Below are 15,642 nucleotides of genomic sequence, written 5' to 3' on the forward strand. Positions count from 1 at the left end.
GGCGGGTGTTTCAACTCAAAAAGCGCTCAAATTTTTTTTCTTTTCAAAAAAAGCTGATGAGGTTAAAAAAAAAAAAAAAAAAAACGGGGGAAAGGAAAAAAAAAAATAAAAAGAGAGAGAGAGAGAAGAGAGAGAAACCGGCTTCGTGTCCGTAGGAAACAGAAGTAGGGATTGTTTGTGCTTAAAAAAGGGGGAGCGCAAAGTCGCGGGCGGAGGCAGCGGCCGCGGACCGGCAAGTGCAGCTTCACTTCGCGGCGCTGGAAGAGGAGGCGAGCGGCTGTCACTGCGCGCCGGGCGGCTGCCCCGCACCGCGGGCACCCGCGCAGCCCCCGCCCCGCTCGCTGCTCGCCCTCGGCTCCCGCTCGGGGCGAGAGGCGCGGCCGCAGCCGGGCAGCGGCGGGACGGCCCAGCTCCGCGGCTCCCCCGCGCCCTGAGCGCCGGCGGCGGGACGCGGCAGCCCCATCCGCCCGCCCGCCCGCCCCGCCGGACCCGCCGCCGCCCTCCTGGATGCTCCGGAGCCGCCGCCGGCCGGGATCGCGCCCGCCCGCTGCGCGGAGGCTGCGCGGGGCGGCGGGAGTGAAGCTGCTGCGCGGAGCGGGAGCGGCGAGGGAAGCAGCAGCCGGGCGGCCGGACAGCCCTGCCGTGTCCTCCGCGGGCGCGGCTCGTCTCGCTCGGCCCTGCCCGGCCCGGACTAGAGCGGCGGAGTGGGATGAAAGGGGGGATCCCGAGAGGGAGTGGTGGATGCACACTGCTACGGAAGACTTTTCTTCGGAGCTGTTGCGGCTCAAGTCTCAGATCCCGACTGTGAACAGGGTGGGTTGTCTTCTTCTTCCAAGATCTCAGGTCTGAGTGAGTCTCCGGTGTACGTGTATATATGTTACCTATAACATATATCATAGATTGCATAGCCATTAATCTGTTCTCCCCCCCCTCCCCGAAAGTGGCCAAAGTCTTTTAATAGGAGTTACTCTATATGTGGAAGCAAAGAAATCTTCTTTCAAGTGGAGCTGCAGTTTTGCTGAATAATCACGTGTGAGTTAGGGGCGGGCTCTTGGCAAGGAGGTTTTTTACGAGTATTTACTACAAGGTCTACTCCAGAAGATTAACCATCCCAATCCTTCTGTCAGTCTCCGATGCCATGCCTGGTTAAAAAAAAAAAAAAAAAAAAAAAAAAAAAAAAAAAAAAAGAGAAAAAAAAAATCTCATCTCTTTTCCGATCGTCAGTCACCCTAAAGAATGGCCGAGCCTTCTGGGAACGAGCTGGCGTCCGCGGCTGCCAAGGGGGACCTAGTGCAACTTACTAATTTGTTGCAAAAGAATGTAAACGTCAATGCACAAAATGGATTTGGGAGGACTGCGCTGCAGGTTGGTATCCAGAGAGGGAGAAAATATTTCATCACTGGTACCTACGTGACCCGGGTTTCCAAAAAAGACAACGTTTTAAGCAGGCTGGTGGATGAAATTCGAGTGGTTTTTCAAACTCGTTGGATGCCATATTTTATAACTTTAGTGGCTCCAACTCCCTAAAATGACGTACTTGAAATAAAACTGGTCAAAACCACTATTTCAATCGGGGATCACCCTCAATGTCAAACGGGCTGCGAGTTTGCTAATATTTTGTAACTTCGTGGGGAGGAGGCGAGGAATGAAAGAGCTGAGACGAAAAGAAATCAGCTTAGGTGAGCAGGATTTCATAGCAGGTCTGTAAACACAAATGTGCTGTGCTCTGAAGCTTAGGATTTCTCTAATTTTTTCCTTTTTTTTTTTTCTTTTTTTTCTCCCCCCTCCCCCCCCCCCCCTTGATTTCCTTCCTACAATATGCTTTTAAATCGTGCCTTGCCTCGGCTCTGGGGTCTGCTGTCGATGGTACTTTTCCTTTAGACGCTGTTTGTGAGGAATGACCTTTCTCAGTGGGAAGCATGCTGCTCAGAATCCAGGACCTTTGCTATACATTAAGAGTTAGCCCGGCGAGTTAGGGTGCCAGCTGAATCCCTTGTTTTTTCATTCATAATTAAGGCTTAAAATTTTGCTTTTTTGGATCGGCTAGCAGGGCACTGGTTCCAGTTATTTCCTTTCTGATCGTATAGGGTGCTATGTCCTAATTTTTAACTCTGTGGCTGTGCAGGCAGGAGTTGGAACTCATCCAGCTGCGAACTATTGGAGCTACTTAAAGATTTTGCTTTTAATAATACCTGATAATGATGGCGAAAAGGCTAGAATACCTACCAAAGAGTGAAACAAGTAATTTATAAATCTGGAGGGGAAAAAAATGTGTGCTTATTTGTACTGAAGGTATAAATAATGAAAGGTGGAAGTGGAGCTATAGGTCTTTTTCATTTCACACATTCGAAAAATCGTTTGTTAACTGCTCTCCCTCCCCTGAAACCATTACAATAATTTCTGAAATTGGGTTTTTGAATAGCATGTAGCTTGCGAATGTGCTCGAGGTATTAACAGCTTTTTTTGGCTTAACATCAAATTGTTAGAGCTGGAAAATAAGCACCTCTTGCTAAAAAGCAATAATGCCCCCCTTTTTCTATTATTTTTTTCCTACATTTTCGCTGAAGCTGGAGATCTGTGAGCTCCTCTCTGTCCTGTTAACACCTAAATAGGGCATCGCATGGCAGGGCAGGCACTTGCAGCAACTTTTAAGAAAGGATTGAAATTAAGACATTTACACCAAGTAACTTCTCTAAGAAAGCAGGAAACATTTAGCCAGCTGGTTTATCCTGGGGACGAGGGCTGCAAACCGATTTGTCCTCCGGTAATATGTTAGTGTTGTTTGTTTTTTTTCTAAAAGCAGCTAACTGTCCGTATCCTGCATTAGGGCATATTTTACACAATGACAGAGCATCCAGCTATATTAAACAAGCACCCGTGTCCTAACAATACTTCTTATCGCTGCCTAATCATAACTGAGTTAATGAACCACAACAAAAATCAAAACAGGAGAATCTGACGACTTATTTTCAATATGTATCATCCTGAAATGTGCTGTGGGTGCATGACCACGCTCGAAAGAGCTCTCTGTCAGTGCACTCTCCACAACGGAGATAATCTCTCCATAATCTCTCCCTCAATTAAAACGGAGAGCATGCTCCTATACTCATACCAGTTAATTTTTATTTTTCTTCTGCATTTATGTTCAATTAAACAACTGCTCAGCTTGTCTTGCTCTGTACTTTTTATTTCGGATGAAGTGTATCTATGCAGGCCTCAAATATATGTCCTGCCCTAATGCTCTTCATCAGACTTAATAAATTAATGCTTTTTCTTTCTTTGCCTGTCCCCCTCCCCGTGAAACTTTGCAAAATAAAGGACATTTGGTGTACAGTTGTAGCCCACTTCCCAGTAGCATCATCTTTTATATGATTTTTCTCCCCCCTGCATCTTTAACTGAAGCCTTCAGTTCTCGAGCCTGAACACTGAAAACTTCCACCAGAAACCAAATACATATTTTGAATTCATAAATAATCTAGCCTGGGCACCCCAAAAGGGAGCAGAATGTCCAGATTTTACTAAAGAAAGAGAGATCACAATGCTGTGCTTTGCTTTTACATCGCTTCCATCTCCAGTCAGAAGTGAAAGAAATTACACACACGGAGCTGGAAGCCTTGAGGCACAGAGAAATCTCTTTCCCTGAATCCCAGCCTCTCTTATCTGCACTTTTGCTCTTGTCTGTATATATAATATACTGGGCTACTTTACAGACCAAACGCTGCAGTAATTGCATTGATTATAGCTTGTTTTTTTCTTAAAAAGCCTGTTTTATATTTTTCACCATGAGAGCTTTTCAGCAAATCCCTTGTAGAAATTGTATATTATGCTAAACCAAATGCACTATAGTGCTCGTTTATGCAGATAATTTTTAAATCCATGATTTTCAAATCAGCTTGTGGGCATCTCTAAGAAAATTAAAAAGGTACCTTTTTTTCGAATTTGGCATGTACAGTGAGACTAATTACAAGGACAGGAACATATTGCCTATAGGCTGGAGTTTTTACACCACCATCTTAATTTTTTCGGAGGTCTTTGAGAAAGTAAAAAACAATGAGGGATTTGGGAAAAAAATTGTGCAAGCTGTTAAATCCAAAATTGCAGAGATTTGCCTTTCAGTTCTGATTGTTTCAGGATGCAATCAGGAAAATTAAAATAAGCTCTTTTTTTTTTTTTTCCTCTGAGACAAGCAATCAGAAAATCCAATTATTGATGTTGTTGTTGTTTAAAAAGGGATGTTTTTAATAACAGGATATAGCCACAGTTTGCTTACAGTGAAATTATGAAAGTATAATATAATATACTGGATTTAGAAGAAAAACTTGTGGAACTTTGAAACATTCCTTTTAACTTCTCATTCGTGGGTGACATGATGAAACACAAATATTGGGGTGAAAACTTTCTTGCAGCATTTATTTTTCTTAGCAGACAGAGCTATGGTAGGGTCCAAATATTTGTTTTATGATAATGCATAGACAATGTAAACACCTGAAAGCTTATAAAAACACAGTCTATATTCGCTGTTGCTGAGGTGAAATATCTGTTCCTCAGAGACCCTATATTTGATGTTTAACGAGATTAAGCAGTAATGCAAAGGTATTTCAATACGTAGACAAATAAAACTGAACCAGACTTAATTTTTGTACATTAAGAAACTGAGATAACCCACGATAATTAAAAAAAAAAAACCACAACACAACAAATAAAAATCCCTCATTCTACACCGCCTGTTTCAGACATTAGTCTCTTGGAGACAGAAAGCTATCACCACCTAAATGATACAATCTTTCGCCATTTCACCGAGTTTAGTAAGAAAATACATTAAAAATAGGCGTTCTGGTGTATCGTTAGTTTTATAGTGGGGCTCTCCTGTTTGTTTTAAATGAGGACTGAGCCGTGACAAAAGCCAGAGATAAGAATTAAGGATGAAAACCCAGTGCTAAAGCAAACACACCCACCCCTGGGCATTCAACTCTTCTTTTTCTTTCATAGGTCATGAAACTGGGGAACCCCGAGATTGCCCGGAGGTTGCTCATGAAGGGGGCGAACCCCAATCTGAAAGACAGTACTGGCTTCGCTGTAATTCATGATGTAGCCAGAGAGGGTTTTCTGGACACTTTGCAGACTCTGCTGGAGTTTGAAGCTGATGTTAACGTTGAGGATAACGAGGGCAACCTGCCCTTGCACTTGGCGGCCCGGGAGGGGCACGTACGGGTGGTGGAGATGCTGCTGGAGCACGGGCAGTGCAAGGTGGGCCACCAGAACAAGCGGGGGGCCACCGCCTACGACCTGGCCAAGCTCTACAAGAGGTCCTCCGTGGTGAAGCTCTTAGAGGACAGCAGCTTCTTCCCTGCAGACATGAATTAAAATCCAACCTGGACGTGCCCGCCTTTGGACATTGCGGCTTTCAGCCTTCTTCTTTCTTTCTTCCTTTTGAATAACATTTGTAGCTACCTTTTTATTTTTGTTTTGTTTTGTTTTGTTTTGTTTTTATTTTTTTAAAAACATCTTCTAGTGTAAGTCTCAAGAAATTCTAGAGGTGGGGTTTTAGGTCGTGGAAATGTTTTAAATCAACGCTCCCAGCGATTTCTTACACCTGCCATTTACCGACTGCTCACAGACCCGGCCGTGTATCTGTTGGTTGCTCATACTAAGTTTTCCAAGTATCGACTTTTGCCATTTCTTTTAGGTCATTAAGTAATGAATACAAGAGCTACATATTCACATGCTTAATGTTGCTGGACTTTTAAGAAAAGGAAAGAGCTGACTGTGATGTCTCCCACCTCTAAACTCCAGCTCCCTCCCCCCCCGCCCCCGGCTCCTCTCCCCCTCCGGTCAGGCTTGAGAGTTCGAAGTCCGGTTTTGGCTTAAAACAGCCTTTTAAGGGGTAACCTACAACCCTCTGCTCAGGCAGAGCTTGAAGTCAAAGGCTGCTTGGCCTGAGGACAGAGGATGGCGCTTAGAGGCTTTGGGGAATAGCTGCATTTTCACACTAACAAGAGCTTGTAGAAGTAGGTCACTTACTTTCTAAATGTAGATGACACTTTTCCCCTTTGTGTATTTAAACTTTCACCAAGCTGGTTTTGAATTTAGTTACCAGAAACAGTGTAAGTGGTGTTTTTTTGGTTGCCAGAGGTTTTAAACAACTCAGTTGAGTAGTTCGTGTTTACTGTGCACTGAACAAGATGGTTTTTTCTAGTTTCAAAACAAGCAGCAGAGAGTCACTGGCAGAGGCAGGGGGACACGGAGGCTGCCACACACCAAGTTTTCTGGTCTCTTCGTAAACTGAGTGGCGTTTAGATGCTCTTTAAGGAATATTTGCTTTCCACCAACTCTTCTGTCTTGCCTGGGAAGAAACTATTTTAATGACATAGATGCATCTCACAGAACAGGAATATTTGAATACAGTGACACTTCGGAAGCAGCACGTTTGGTATTCGGGAACTCATGTTATTGTTTGCACCTAAACACGATTTAACCACTGAAAAATTTCCATTGCGATACAGCTGAGAGTATTAATCAGACCAAAACTCATTTACCTCTCCAGCTACAACAGGAGCTAACGAAGCTCAGCAGTACATCAGAAAAAAATATAGTATTATACTTTTAATATATGTACAGGAACTAATTATTGGGCAGATGGGGAGTTTATTTTGAATAGTGTAAATTTTAATTGCGCAATATATAAGGCTTCAAATAATTGTAAAATTAAGAGTACTTAAAATAGTACCTAAAGGAGGAGGGGTGTACATTAGTTTAGATTTTTAACTCTTCAAAAAGTATTTTAGCCCCAAAGAATCAGTTACTATCGTTTTCGAGTAAAAAGTAATTTGCTGAAGCTGTCTGCCAGGTTTCCTATAAACTGTCACACTGCTGTGTTTTCTGATTAAAAACCTCTGGGAAACATGAAGCTTTGCTCCTTTTTTGTTACAATTTTTTTTATTCACAAGGGATCTAGAGGTCATTAATCCAAGCAGCACGGCTTGCAGGGTGCATGATCGGGGAAATAACCCACAAAACACGCGGGATAACGAGCACTAAAGGCACCTGAAGTATTAAAACGGAGCAGCGCAATCCGCAGGTCCCCGAGAAGAAGCCACCCAAACCACCCTCTGTTGCTATCCATCTCCCTCTCCTCATGTCCTGGTGGATGCTCCAAGCTTTTTCCTCCTCCACAACCGGTTCCCTGCACTCCTCTTAGAAAGCAGAAGCCAACCCTGCCACCAGCATCTCTTCCATTCTCTGCCGCAGCTGAGCTGAACACCGAAAGGTAATATTCGTCTTTTCATTTTCACCCGCGCTACTAAAAAAATCCACCCCCAAATTCCAGACCCGTTTTGAGTTCCATCAGCATTTCATTTACACTAAGCCGAAGTTTAAGCAGTGGTTTAATAAACCAACTGCTTTGCCTAGGAAATGCAAAGAAAATAAAACAGCCCTGCCTAGACAGAAATAGCGAGGTTTTATTGAGTGCCAGAAGTTCAGGTTCAGAGCCAGGACGTGTCACACCACGGTCGTACCTGTATTGAGAGCGATTAAATCGCGGCCGGTATTAAGGCTGGTTTAAAGCTACGTTTTATTTGCTTTTACTGCTGCCTTTTCTCTAAACGCCACTCCATTTATCGGAAACAAGAATACAAATTGGAATTCCTAGTTAGATACTTCGAAAGTGAAAATTACTCTTTCTCGCCCCGGGAAATTCAGAGTTACTACAAAAAAAGCCACTGAGGATCCAAATAAATAAATGGGGTGGTGGGCTGTGTGCACCTCACAGAGTTTGAAGGTGACAGAAGGTGCCTGGCTGTGCTCTGCGGGGAGCCAGCTGTGCTGCCGGAGTTTTTGCATTTACTGAGAGAGGAGAAAAGAATATAAAGCAAGCGTCACTAACAGGGATCTTTACACCGAAGGAGTGTTCTAATAACGGGTGTGGTTTCAGAAATCACCTCTGTGATTTTTCCCTAGTGTTCTGGCAACATCAAAAAGTCAAATTTTACCAACTCGGATATATGTGAAAATGGCAGCAATAGTATTTCCCTAGAGATGAAAAACTGCAGGGGGTGAGATTGAACGAAATATTTTGAGAAGCCTTCACTGAGTCATAAACCAGCTGAAAAGTAAGTCTCCCAGGCAGGAGCAGAGATTGTCCCGCAGCAGCCCAGGAACAGGCAGCAAACAACATGGGATCGAGATGAGGTGTATAAATAGAAAGAAATACAGCAAGCACGGGGAAAAAAATGTGAAGAAATAGGGCACAAAATGTAGTTGTAGCAAGGATTCATACTGACCAGGCTAAGAATACAGCTGTGGGGAAAGAGTCCTCTCCCCTATTTCAGTGACACGGATGAGCAAAGCTCTTACACTTGACCTTTGTTTCTAAATCGCCCTCGGAAGAACGGCGGGGGCTGCTGAACGTCTTTGGAGAAGGAACAGATCCTAAAGGGATCCTACAGGGAAGGGACAGAATTTAATCCGTGTCAGCAGCACCTAAAGCTGGCCCTGCATTTCTACAGAGGAGTGCAAATTGGAAAGTATTTGAAGGTGAATTCAGCTCAGTGTAATAAATGCCTGCAGTTAAGTACACGAAAATACTTTATTTCCAGTTTTCAATGTGGGGAGATGAATTAAATTAATGCTTTATTCCATGGTGGGATAAGAAATTAGCTTCGTAGGAAATGCCATTGTATTGTTCACAAGAAGAAAGAGTTAAAACAGCAGAAAACCACCACTTTTTAGCTTTTAGAAGATAGAGAAGAGTCCCTTCCACAAAGGTACCACTAGGCAGCCAGAAGTAACCCGACATTATGATCTACTAACTAAAATGCTGAAATCCCCTCGAAAAAAAGCGAGGGGAGAAAAGCTGCTGCATTTATTTGTGAGGAGTGTGCATGGCGGGGTGAGGGGGGGAGGGAAGGGAAAAACAAACGGGAAAAGAAAAAAAAAAAGGAGAAGGAAGGGGAGAGAGAGAGAGAGAGAGAGAAAGCAAGCAAGCAAGATTTCTCACCAAGCCTCAGAAAAGCCTGCCCCACGGCACATGCATTCAAAATGTCGGTGCTCCCGGAGGGCTCTGCCGGGATCCCCCGGGAGCGGGGGTGGGCAGGAGGTGCGGGGCAGGTCGGGCGGGATCGGGCCCGGCGGGCGGGGGGGGGGGGCCCGGCTGCGAAACCGTTAGGTTTGTCTGCCGCGGTTCCTCTCCCCTTGCTCTTCCTGTCCAAATATTTTTAAATTTACGCGCCTGAAATAACAGTCTGATTTTATTTATTGAGTTTCCTCCGCCGGTTCTGCCGCCGCTTCGCCTCTGCCCCCCGCCGCCCCGGGCCCCGGGGGTGCCCGCCGGCCCGCGCAGCGCTCCGCGCCCGGCCGCGGCTCCGCGGCTCTCCGCGGGCTTCCGCAGCCCTCTCCGCGCTCGCACCACCGCTTTTCCTCGAAACTTGCGCTCTGCCCTTTCTTTTTTTTTTTTTTTTTTTTTCCTTTTCTCTTTTTTCTTTTTTTTTTTCCCTCCCCTTCTCCTTTCTTCTCTTCCCCCCCCACCCCCCTCTCTGTTTTTTTTTTTTTTTCCCCTCCTCTCTTTTTCCCTCCCTTTCCTCCCTCCCTCTCCCCGCAGCCGGGACTGGAAACCTCCTCATCACAAGCCCGATGCCTTCGCAGCCCCTCAGCCGCAGTGAGTACAGACAAGGGACCCACATCTGCCGGGGGGCTGATGGGCCCCACATCTGATGACACAGCTGCGGCTGCTGCCCGGGCTGCGGGGCATCGCTCCCGCGGGGGTCGGGGCTCCCCTCCCTCTCCCCTCCTCCGATTTCAGGGATGAAGAAGCATCTTCTCCCAGCGCAGCCCACGCAGGAGGCAAAAAGAGGCAGCTTTGTCTCCAGGTTTCCTTAAAAAATTAGAAGCAAGGTGTATCTCCCAGCCCGAGCTTCTCATGACCTTTTGTTATATTTTGAAAATTACAGGCAGGCAAAACCGGGGGGGGGGGGGGGGCGCGAAACCCACGCTTCTTGGTTTCTGTGTCACGGAGGTGAGGAAATATTCTTCGGATGTAAATGACAGGGGACATTTCTGATAGCCAGATGTGCCCAATCTCGCTCTGCAGACCCAAATTACAGAGCAACACTCGAAAATGAACTTCTGGCATGGCACTGAGTGGTAAGATGGCTTCTTGCATTTTGGAGAAGCACTAAGGACAAATCGCCAGGGACATTTTGCAGTGCTAAAGGTGACTGCTCGTCATTCTGTACTTTTTCTCAGAGCGTTTGAGTTACGTTTCAGCACAGCATCAGTTAATGTTGTGTGAAGTTCATCTTAAGAAACTACAAGGAAGAGAACTCCCCGATCTTGGATACTTCAGAATAACCTTGACCTTTCATTAGAGCTTATCCTAAAAGATAAGTCATGCAGGGAAAGCAGGGAATCGGGCAAGGCACCTGCAAAAGCACACATGAAATGTCTCTGTTTTTAAACTAGTGTTAAAATGGCTTCTGAATCCTGCTAAACAGGGGACACCAAGGGGCTAAGAGACAAAATCTAGAGCTCGCTGGCAAAATTCCGTTTGATACACACAGGACCCTGAGTGAATTTCCTCAGCCCAAGATGCATTTTCTGCCGTTAGCCCAATCAGCACTGCTGAAACTCACACTGCCAAAAAGGGTAAATTCCCTCTGAAAGAAACTGAATCAGCCAAAAGTATAATCAGCTTTTCAGGGAAGTACAAGACCACTGAACCATGTTTCCAGTTGCATTTCTTTGTTCCTCTGTAACTGCTTTCTGATATTTGTAGAAGTAATTAGGCGAGCAACTGGTAGTTATGACAATTTTAAATAAACACATATAAAAAAATCCTCATTCTGTGTAGGAAGCACAAAGCTCTTTGCTTCACAGTGCAGCCACTGAAAGGTTAAAGTCATTCCACAGCTCCCTGGTGCAAGTTTCCCTTCAGCAGATAGTGCCTATCAAGATGGTCTTTCTTTCTCCTGTGACACCCTGTGAGCAGGAAAAGGGGCAGCACTTACATGGCAACACAGCCCTCTTTGCTCCTCAGTATAAGATTATTATCTACAATAATGATATTTCAGTGAACACTTTCATACACGGAGCTGACAAACGTTAAAACACAAAGATGCTTGCACAGCACAAAACAGAGTAAAATGCGATTCCCTCTAGGAACACTGAGTATTCAAAAGGTTTCAGGGTTTGACCCTCAGGAAACACCAGACCAGTCCTGGGTACACACTGCATTTATATGCAGAATACACTTGCAGGCCAAAGAAGGGCTTTTGCTAAGGTTAATGGTAATTTTCTGGTGAGGGAAGACTGCATGTTTAGGCCTGAAGTTACTAACATCTCTTCTGATGGAAATAGGAACATTTGGATACACTTTGTCAAATCAAAAAAGAGTGCTTTCTGCTTCAGATGTGTCACCTTGAGGCGATGTACCTCCATTTGAACATCTGCTCTTCTAAATCAGGCACACCAGGATGGGAGGTATTGATCAGACATGAACTTTTGCTTATATTTAGTAACACTGGAGAAGATTTTTCAGTGCACACTAGCTAGGACACCAGCAGGCCTGCAAACAGAGCTGCTAATTGTAAATACTCCCTACAAAAAGGACTATATATTTTTTTTAATTTTCTGAAGGAAGAAGTACACTCTGTGAGAAAAAGCAGCTTTATATCTGGACATACCATCGTCCTTGAGGGTGTGACTGTAGGTACACAAACAAACCTGTATTTAATCTCTCTAAAGGAATTTTATGGAGAACATCTGTGAAAGAGAAAAGGATATTTGTCTCATGAGCACTGTAATTTTTAATAACATCACCTCCTTGCACCAGCATATATGCTCTAAACAGTGTGATGTCTGTGGATTTTTCAAATATGATTTATCTCCTGTCAAAGAAGGGCTGCAGACAAAAAGCTGTGCTACACTAGGACATACCCACAGCATTCACAATCCAGCAGTGTACACATGTATCAGAGTGAACAAGAATTTCCTTCCTGTACAAGCATTTTAATTTATAGAAACTTAGTGTTTTGTGTAAAGAAGGTAGTAGATAATTATCTGCATTAATTTAATCTAATTATAGGCCTCTGAGGCAAAAAGCTGACACTTTTCATTGTGGTATATTCAGAGAAGTTAATTGAAAAAACATTGCAGCCACAAGGCATAACATGCCCATCGTATATTTGATACTAATTCTTTTCTCAAAAATGGGATGGATCTGATGCTGGCTGGAGATAAGGATTACTGCTACTCACTCGAGTAAGGCAAAGTCTGGGGAAGCTCGTTATGCAATGCTGCAGTGCACTGCAATATCTCTGCAATTCCAGGGCTAACCACAGACAACTTAATTTGCCAAATTGCGAGATGGTTTTGTAATGTCCACAAGTATCTACTACAAATTAAGGAAAGATTGAATGCGTTTTTAGCTGGGACGTAGGTCAGGATTTGCTTCAAAAAGCAATAGGTCCATGTATCAGCTCTTAGCTCTGTTTAATCTTTAGGAGGAACAAGTAGCAACAGCAGCTTTACCCCTAGGACTTATTATTAGGATTCTAATTCGTGTTTTTAAGCTGTCAGTTTGACAGTCATAAATAGACAGCAAATCAACACTTGCAACTCCCAGATATATAAAATTAAATGTATGTCTGACCAGTTGCAGTTTCAGAGTAAATTTTCCTATCACCTGATACTCACCAACAACTTAATCTTCTGACAGCAGTGCTACTTTCATTCTCAAAAGGAAAGTAAAGCAGCTCAGCTCTGCAAAGCTTGCCTTCCAGCTGACAGAGAACATGACAGCCCAGATGTGCTGGTTGTAGGGAAGCATTTGCCACTTATGTTAAAGAAATTCCAGCTGGCAAGCTGAGTAATTATGTTAGAAGCAAGTATCACAATTCCACCCCCCCCCCAGCCCCCAAGAGTGTAACTAACTCTGGTGTCTGCAGCTCTAGCAGTACCACGGGGCAGGACACCTCCCTCTCCACCTCCAGCTGCTGCACTCCCCAGCTCCTGCTCCAGGATCTCCATTTCTGCCTTGTCCCTGGGGCACCCACAGGCCACCCAGCCCTCCCCACCCCTTTCTTCCCATGTCTCCAGGTGGTTTTGTTCCTGGCTGGTGGAAGAAAAAAATAAATGCAAAGGCAGTGCTGCTCATCCCTGTGCTGAAGTGTGCCTGGAGGCTGTGGTGGTGGTGGAAGCCCTCTGAGGTGACAAACAGCCCCAGTGAAAGCCATCAAGCTAAGTGCAGGGCCTTGCTCTGCTCTGCCACTGAGAGGCATTGCTGGCAGCCCTACCTATAATTTTTAAATTACTTAAAATATTTTCAAATGTATTTTGAAGCAATATTTTTTTTACTGTGGTTAAAAAAGCAGCATGTTGCACCATTAGGCACTTCAAATGTTTGTTAATAAAAACAGAGGAAGCCTTAAAAGTAAGCAGATAGTGACATGTGGTCACCTTAACTCTGGAGATCTGTCTCCAAAGATCCAGAATATTTGATAAATAAGCTCTCTAACAAGGAAAAAAAAAAGCCCCAACAAAAAAAGTGTGTCTGTAGATGTCAGCCATACCCAATTCCTATTCCTGTATCATTACAGATAAATCACAATTTGCATTGATTTCTGACTCAAATAATCAGCCTATTCTTACAGTTCATTCTGCACTCACACTTCTTCTCTCCCTTGATGCTCTTAATTAATCTTCCCCCTGCTTAGCTCCTGCCTTCTCTTTCTCTCCTGTGCCGTTTTCAACTAACTCCCAGCTCCTGCTCTTCCACACTTTGTTTATCCATCCCTCCATTCCCTGGCTCCTGCCTTTTTGCACTCTTCACTCTCTCTTTTCATCTCCTAGTTTCCTTTTCTTCATCTGCATACCCACCCTGTTATTCTTCCTTAATTATTTCCCCTGGCATCTTATCTTTGTCCCCATCCTGCTGATGTTTCATACCCATTCCCCGTTGCCTAGCAGAATCTCATTATGTATATATGTAGAATCTTTTTTTTTCCCTAGCCATGAAGAACAGCTTCCACAGCTGATTTTTCTCCATGATGTCCTACTTGTCCCAGGAGAAGCCCTAGCACTGGTCAGGAATAATTGTCTCCCTGGCATTTACTGCCTTCATCTCCTCCTTTTGCTTCTTGCTTTCTGCTCCCTCCCATGCTCTGCCAGAGACAGGCCTCCTCCCAAACTTCCATCTTTGTGACCCATCCTCCTTTTCTCCCTGCCTCAGCACCAGGGGAGATGATGCCCACAGGAAGGGTACCCAGATCTTGCAGACAGCCATTTCCTAGGCATGCAGGAGGAGACATTGCAGAGAAATGCTGCTTGCTCCCCCCTGCCTCAGGCAAAGACCCCACTTGGTTGCTGTGCTAAAAAAGCTCCATGTGGTGCCTGAAGGCTGAACTCTGAGCTCGGTCAGCACAGGCTGGGAGGCTGAGCTTTGGAAAACTGAGCTGCCAAAATTAAACTGTTCTTAACCCATCACGTGCACACTGAGATTTTTATGGAATCTTATAACTCTGTTACATTCGGATGCACATTTGTGAAACCACAGCAACGGTGCTGCCAAATTCCAAGTGGCTGCTCAAAAGGTACAGGGATGAAACTAGACCAGTGGTTGTGTTCCATTTCAAATTCCTTCTGTAGAGGAACAGGGATACCAACACTTCTGCATCAAGTGACCAGATTATTATTTTTTAATATGGGCAAAATATTTTTTTAACCTTGTTCTTGAAAATGGCTACAGTGGTTTAGCTGGAAACTGCCAACAATTAAACCTGGGGCAGATGCTTGGCTTGGAAAATCCCAGCTCAAACAGTTACAAGTAACTGAAAACAAGATGTTCTTATGAAGCACTGGACAAGATTAAACAGAGCAGTTCCGTGACTTTGGCCTAAATGTGGAAGATTTTTAAGTGACCTGTAATGAATTTCTTAATAACTTTGTTGAAATAAGCAGAATTCAGCACATTTCAGATTTTTTTTGGAGAAGATATTTCCTCTGCAAATAAAGGTTATGATCCAGAGTGCTCTGAGGTGAAGATGGAGAGGGAGGAGTGCATTGGGATTAAGACTGGGAGCACTGGGAATGAGGACTGGAGAAGTTTCTTTGGCAACAAAAACAATTGAAAGATCTACAGAAGTGCAGAAATAAATGATCAAGAAGTATTCTATGGAGATGAAACTTTGTGGAGAAGCAGAGGGAAAGGGGGTGGGAATTGCTTCTGGTGGGAGAACATCAGAACAACAGAAAGGAAAGCCCAAATATCTTGTTAGCTCAGAAATACTTGAATACCTGGCTCTGCTCCACATGTGCTGATGGCTTAAACCCACAGCAGGTACCCTCCTCCCCACACCTTGGCAGTTCAGCTTCCCACCACAGCTCCCAGGGACAGCATCACCTAATGGCTTCTAAAGGTGCTCCACATCTCCCATAGCAGACTGTTTGCCTTCACACACCAAACTAAAAACTAAGGCAGTTTGGGAGCTGCTCTGTGTGCTGAAACCTGCCGTGGGGATGCGGACGTAGGGCAGAGCACATGCTGGGCAGCTGGGGGTGTTGCTACCTGCTTCAGTCATCTGACTTGAACCCTTCACCACTTCCCTGCCAGAGACCCCAAGATTAGGTTCACTCAACAGCTGCAGCAAT

The 15,642-nt window shown here is 44.6% G+C and overlaps 1 protein-coding gene and 1 long non-coding RNA gene across 3 annotated transcripts in view; both read left to right on the plus strand.

The window, feature by feature from the left end:
• The first annotated feature begins 83 nt into the window (after positions 1-83).
• On the plus strand, positions 84-6,907 carry CDKN2C (cyclin dependent kinase inhibitor 2C). 2 transcript variants are annotated; one of them, XM_051625416.1, is made up of 3 exons: positions 87-813; positions 1,225-1,365; positions 4,990-6,907. In XM_051625416.1, exons 2-3 carry the CDS (start codon positions 1,237-1,239, stop codon positions 5,362-5,364), a joined length of 504 nt encoding a protein of 167 aa, XP_051481376.1. In that variant the 5' UTR covers positions 87-813; positions 1,225-1,236; the 3' UTR covers positions 5,365-6,907. The 2 variants fall into 2 exon arrangements, with proteins under 2 accessions (XP_051481375.1, XP_051481376.1); XM_051625415.1 differs by lacking the exon at positions 1,225-1,365 and having other exon boundaries at positions 84-813.
• Positions 6,908-9,604: 2,697 nt separating this feature from the next.
• The window catches only part of LOC127387275 (uncharacterized), a 28,438-nt gene continuing 22,400 nt past the window's right edge, over positions 9,605-15,642 (plus strand). The window contains exon 1 of the long non-coding RNA XR_007890082.1: positions 9,605-9,655. This is a non-coding gene — a long non-coding RNA (uncharacterized LOC127387275). The remainder of the gene's footprint in view (positions 9,656-15,642) is intronic.

Source organism: Apus apus, chromosome 7 (genome assembly GCF_020740795.1).
Source record: "Apus apus isolate bApuApu2 chromosome 7, bApuApu2.pri.cur, whole genome shotgun sequence".
Classification (NCBI taxonomy): domain Eukaryota; kingdom Metazoa; phylum Chordata; class Aves; order Apodiformes; family Apodidae; genus Apus; species Apus apus.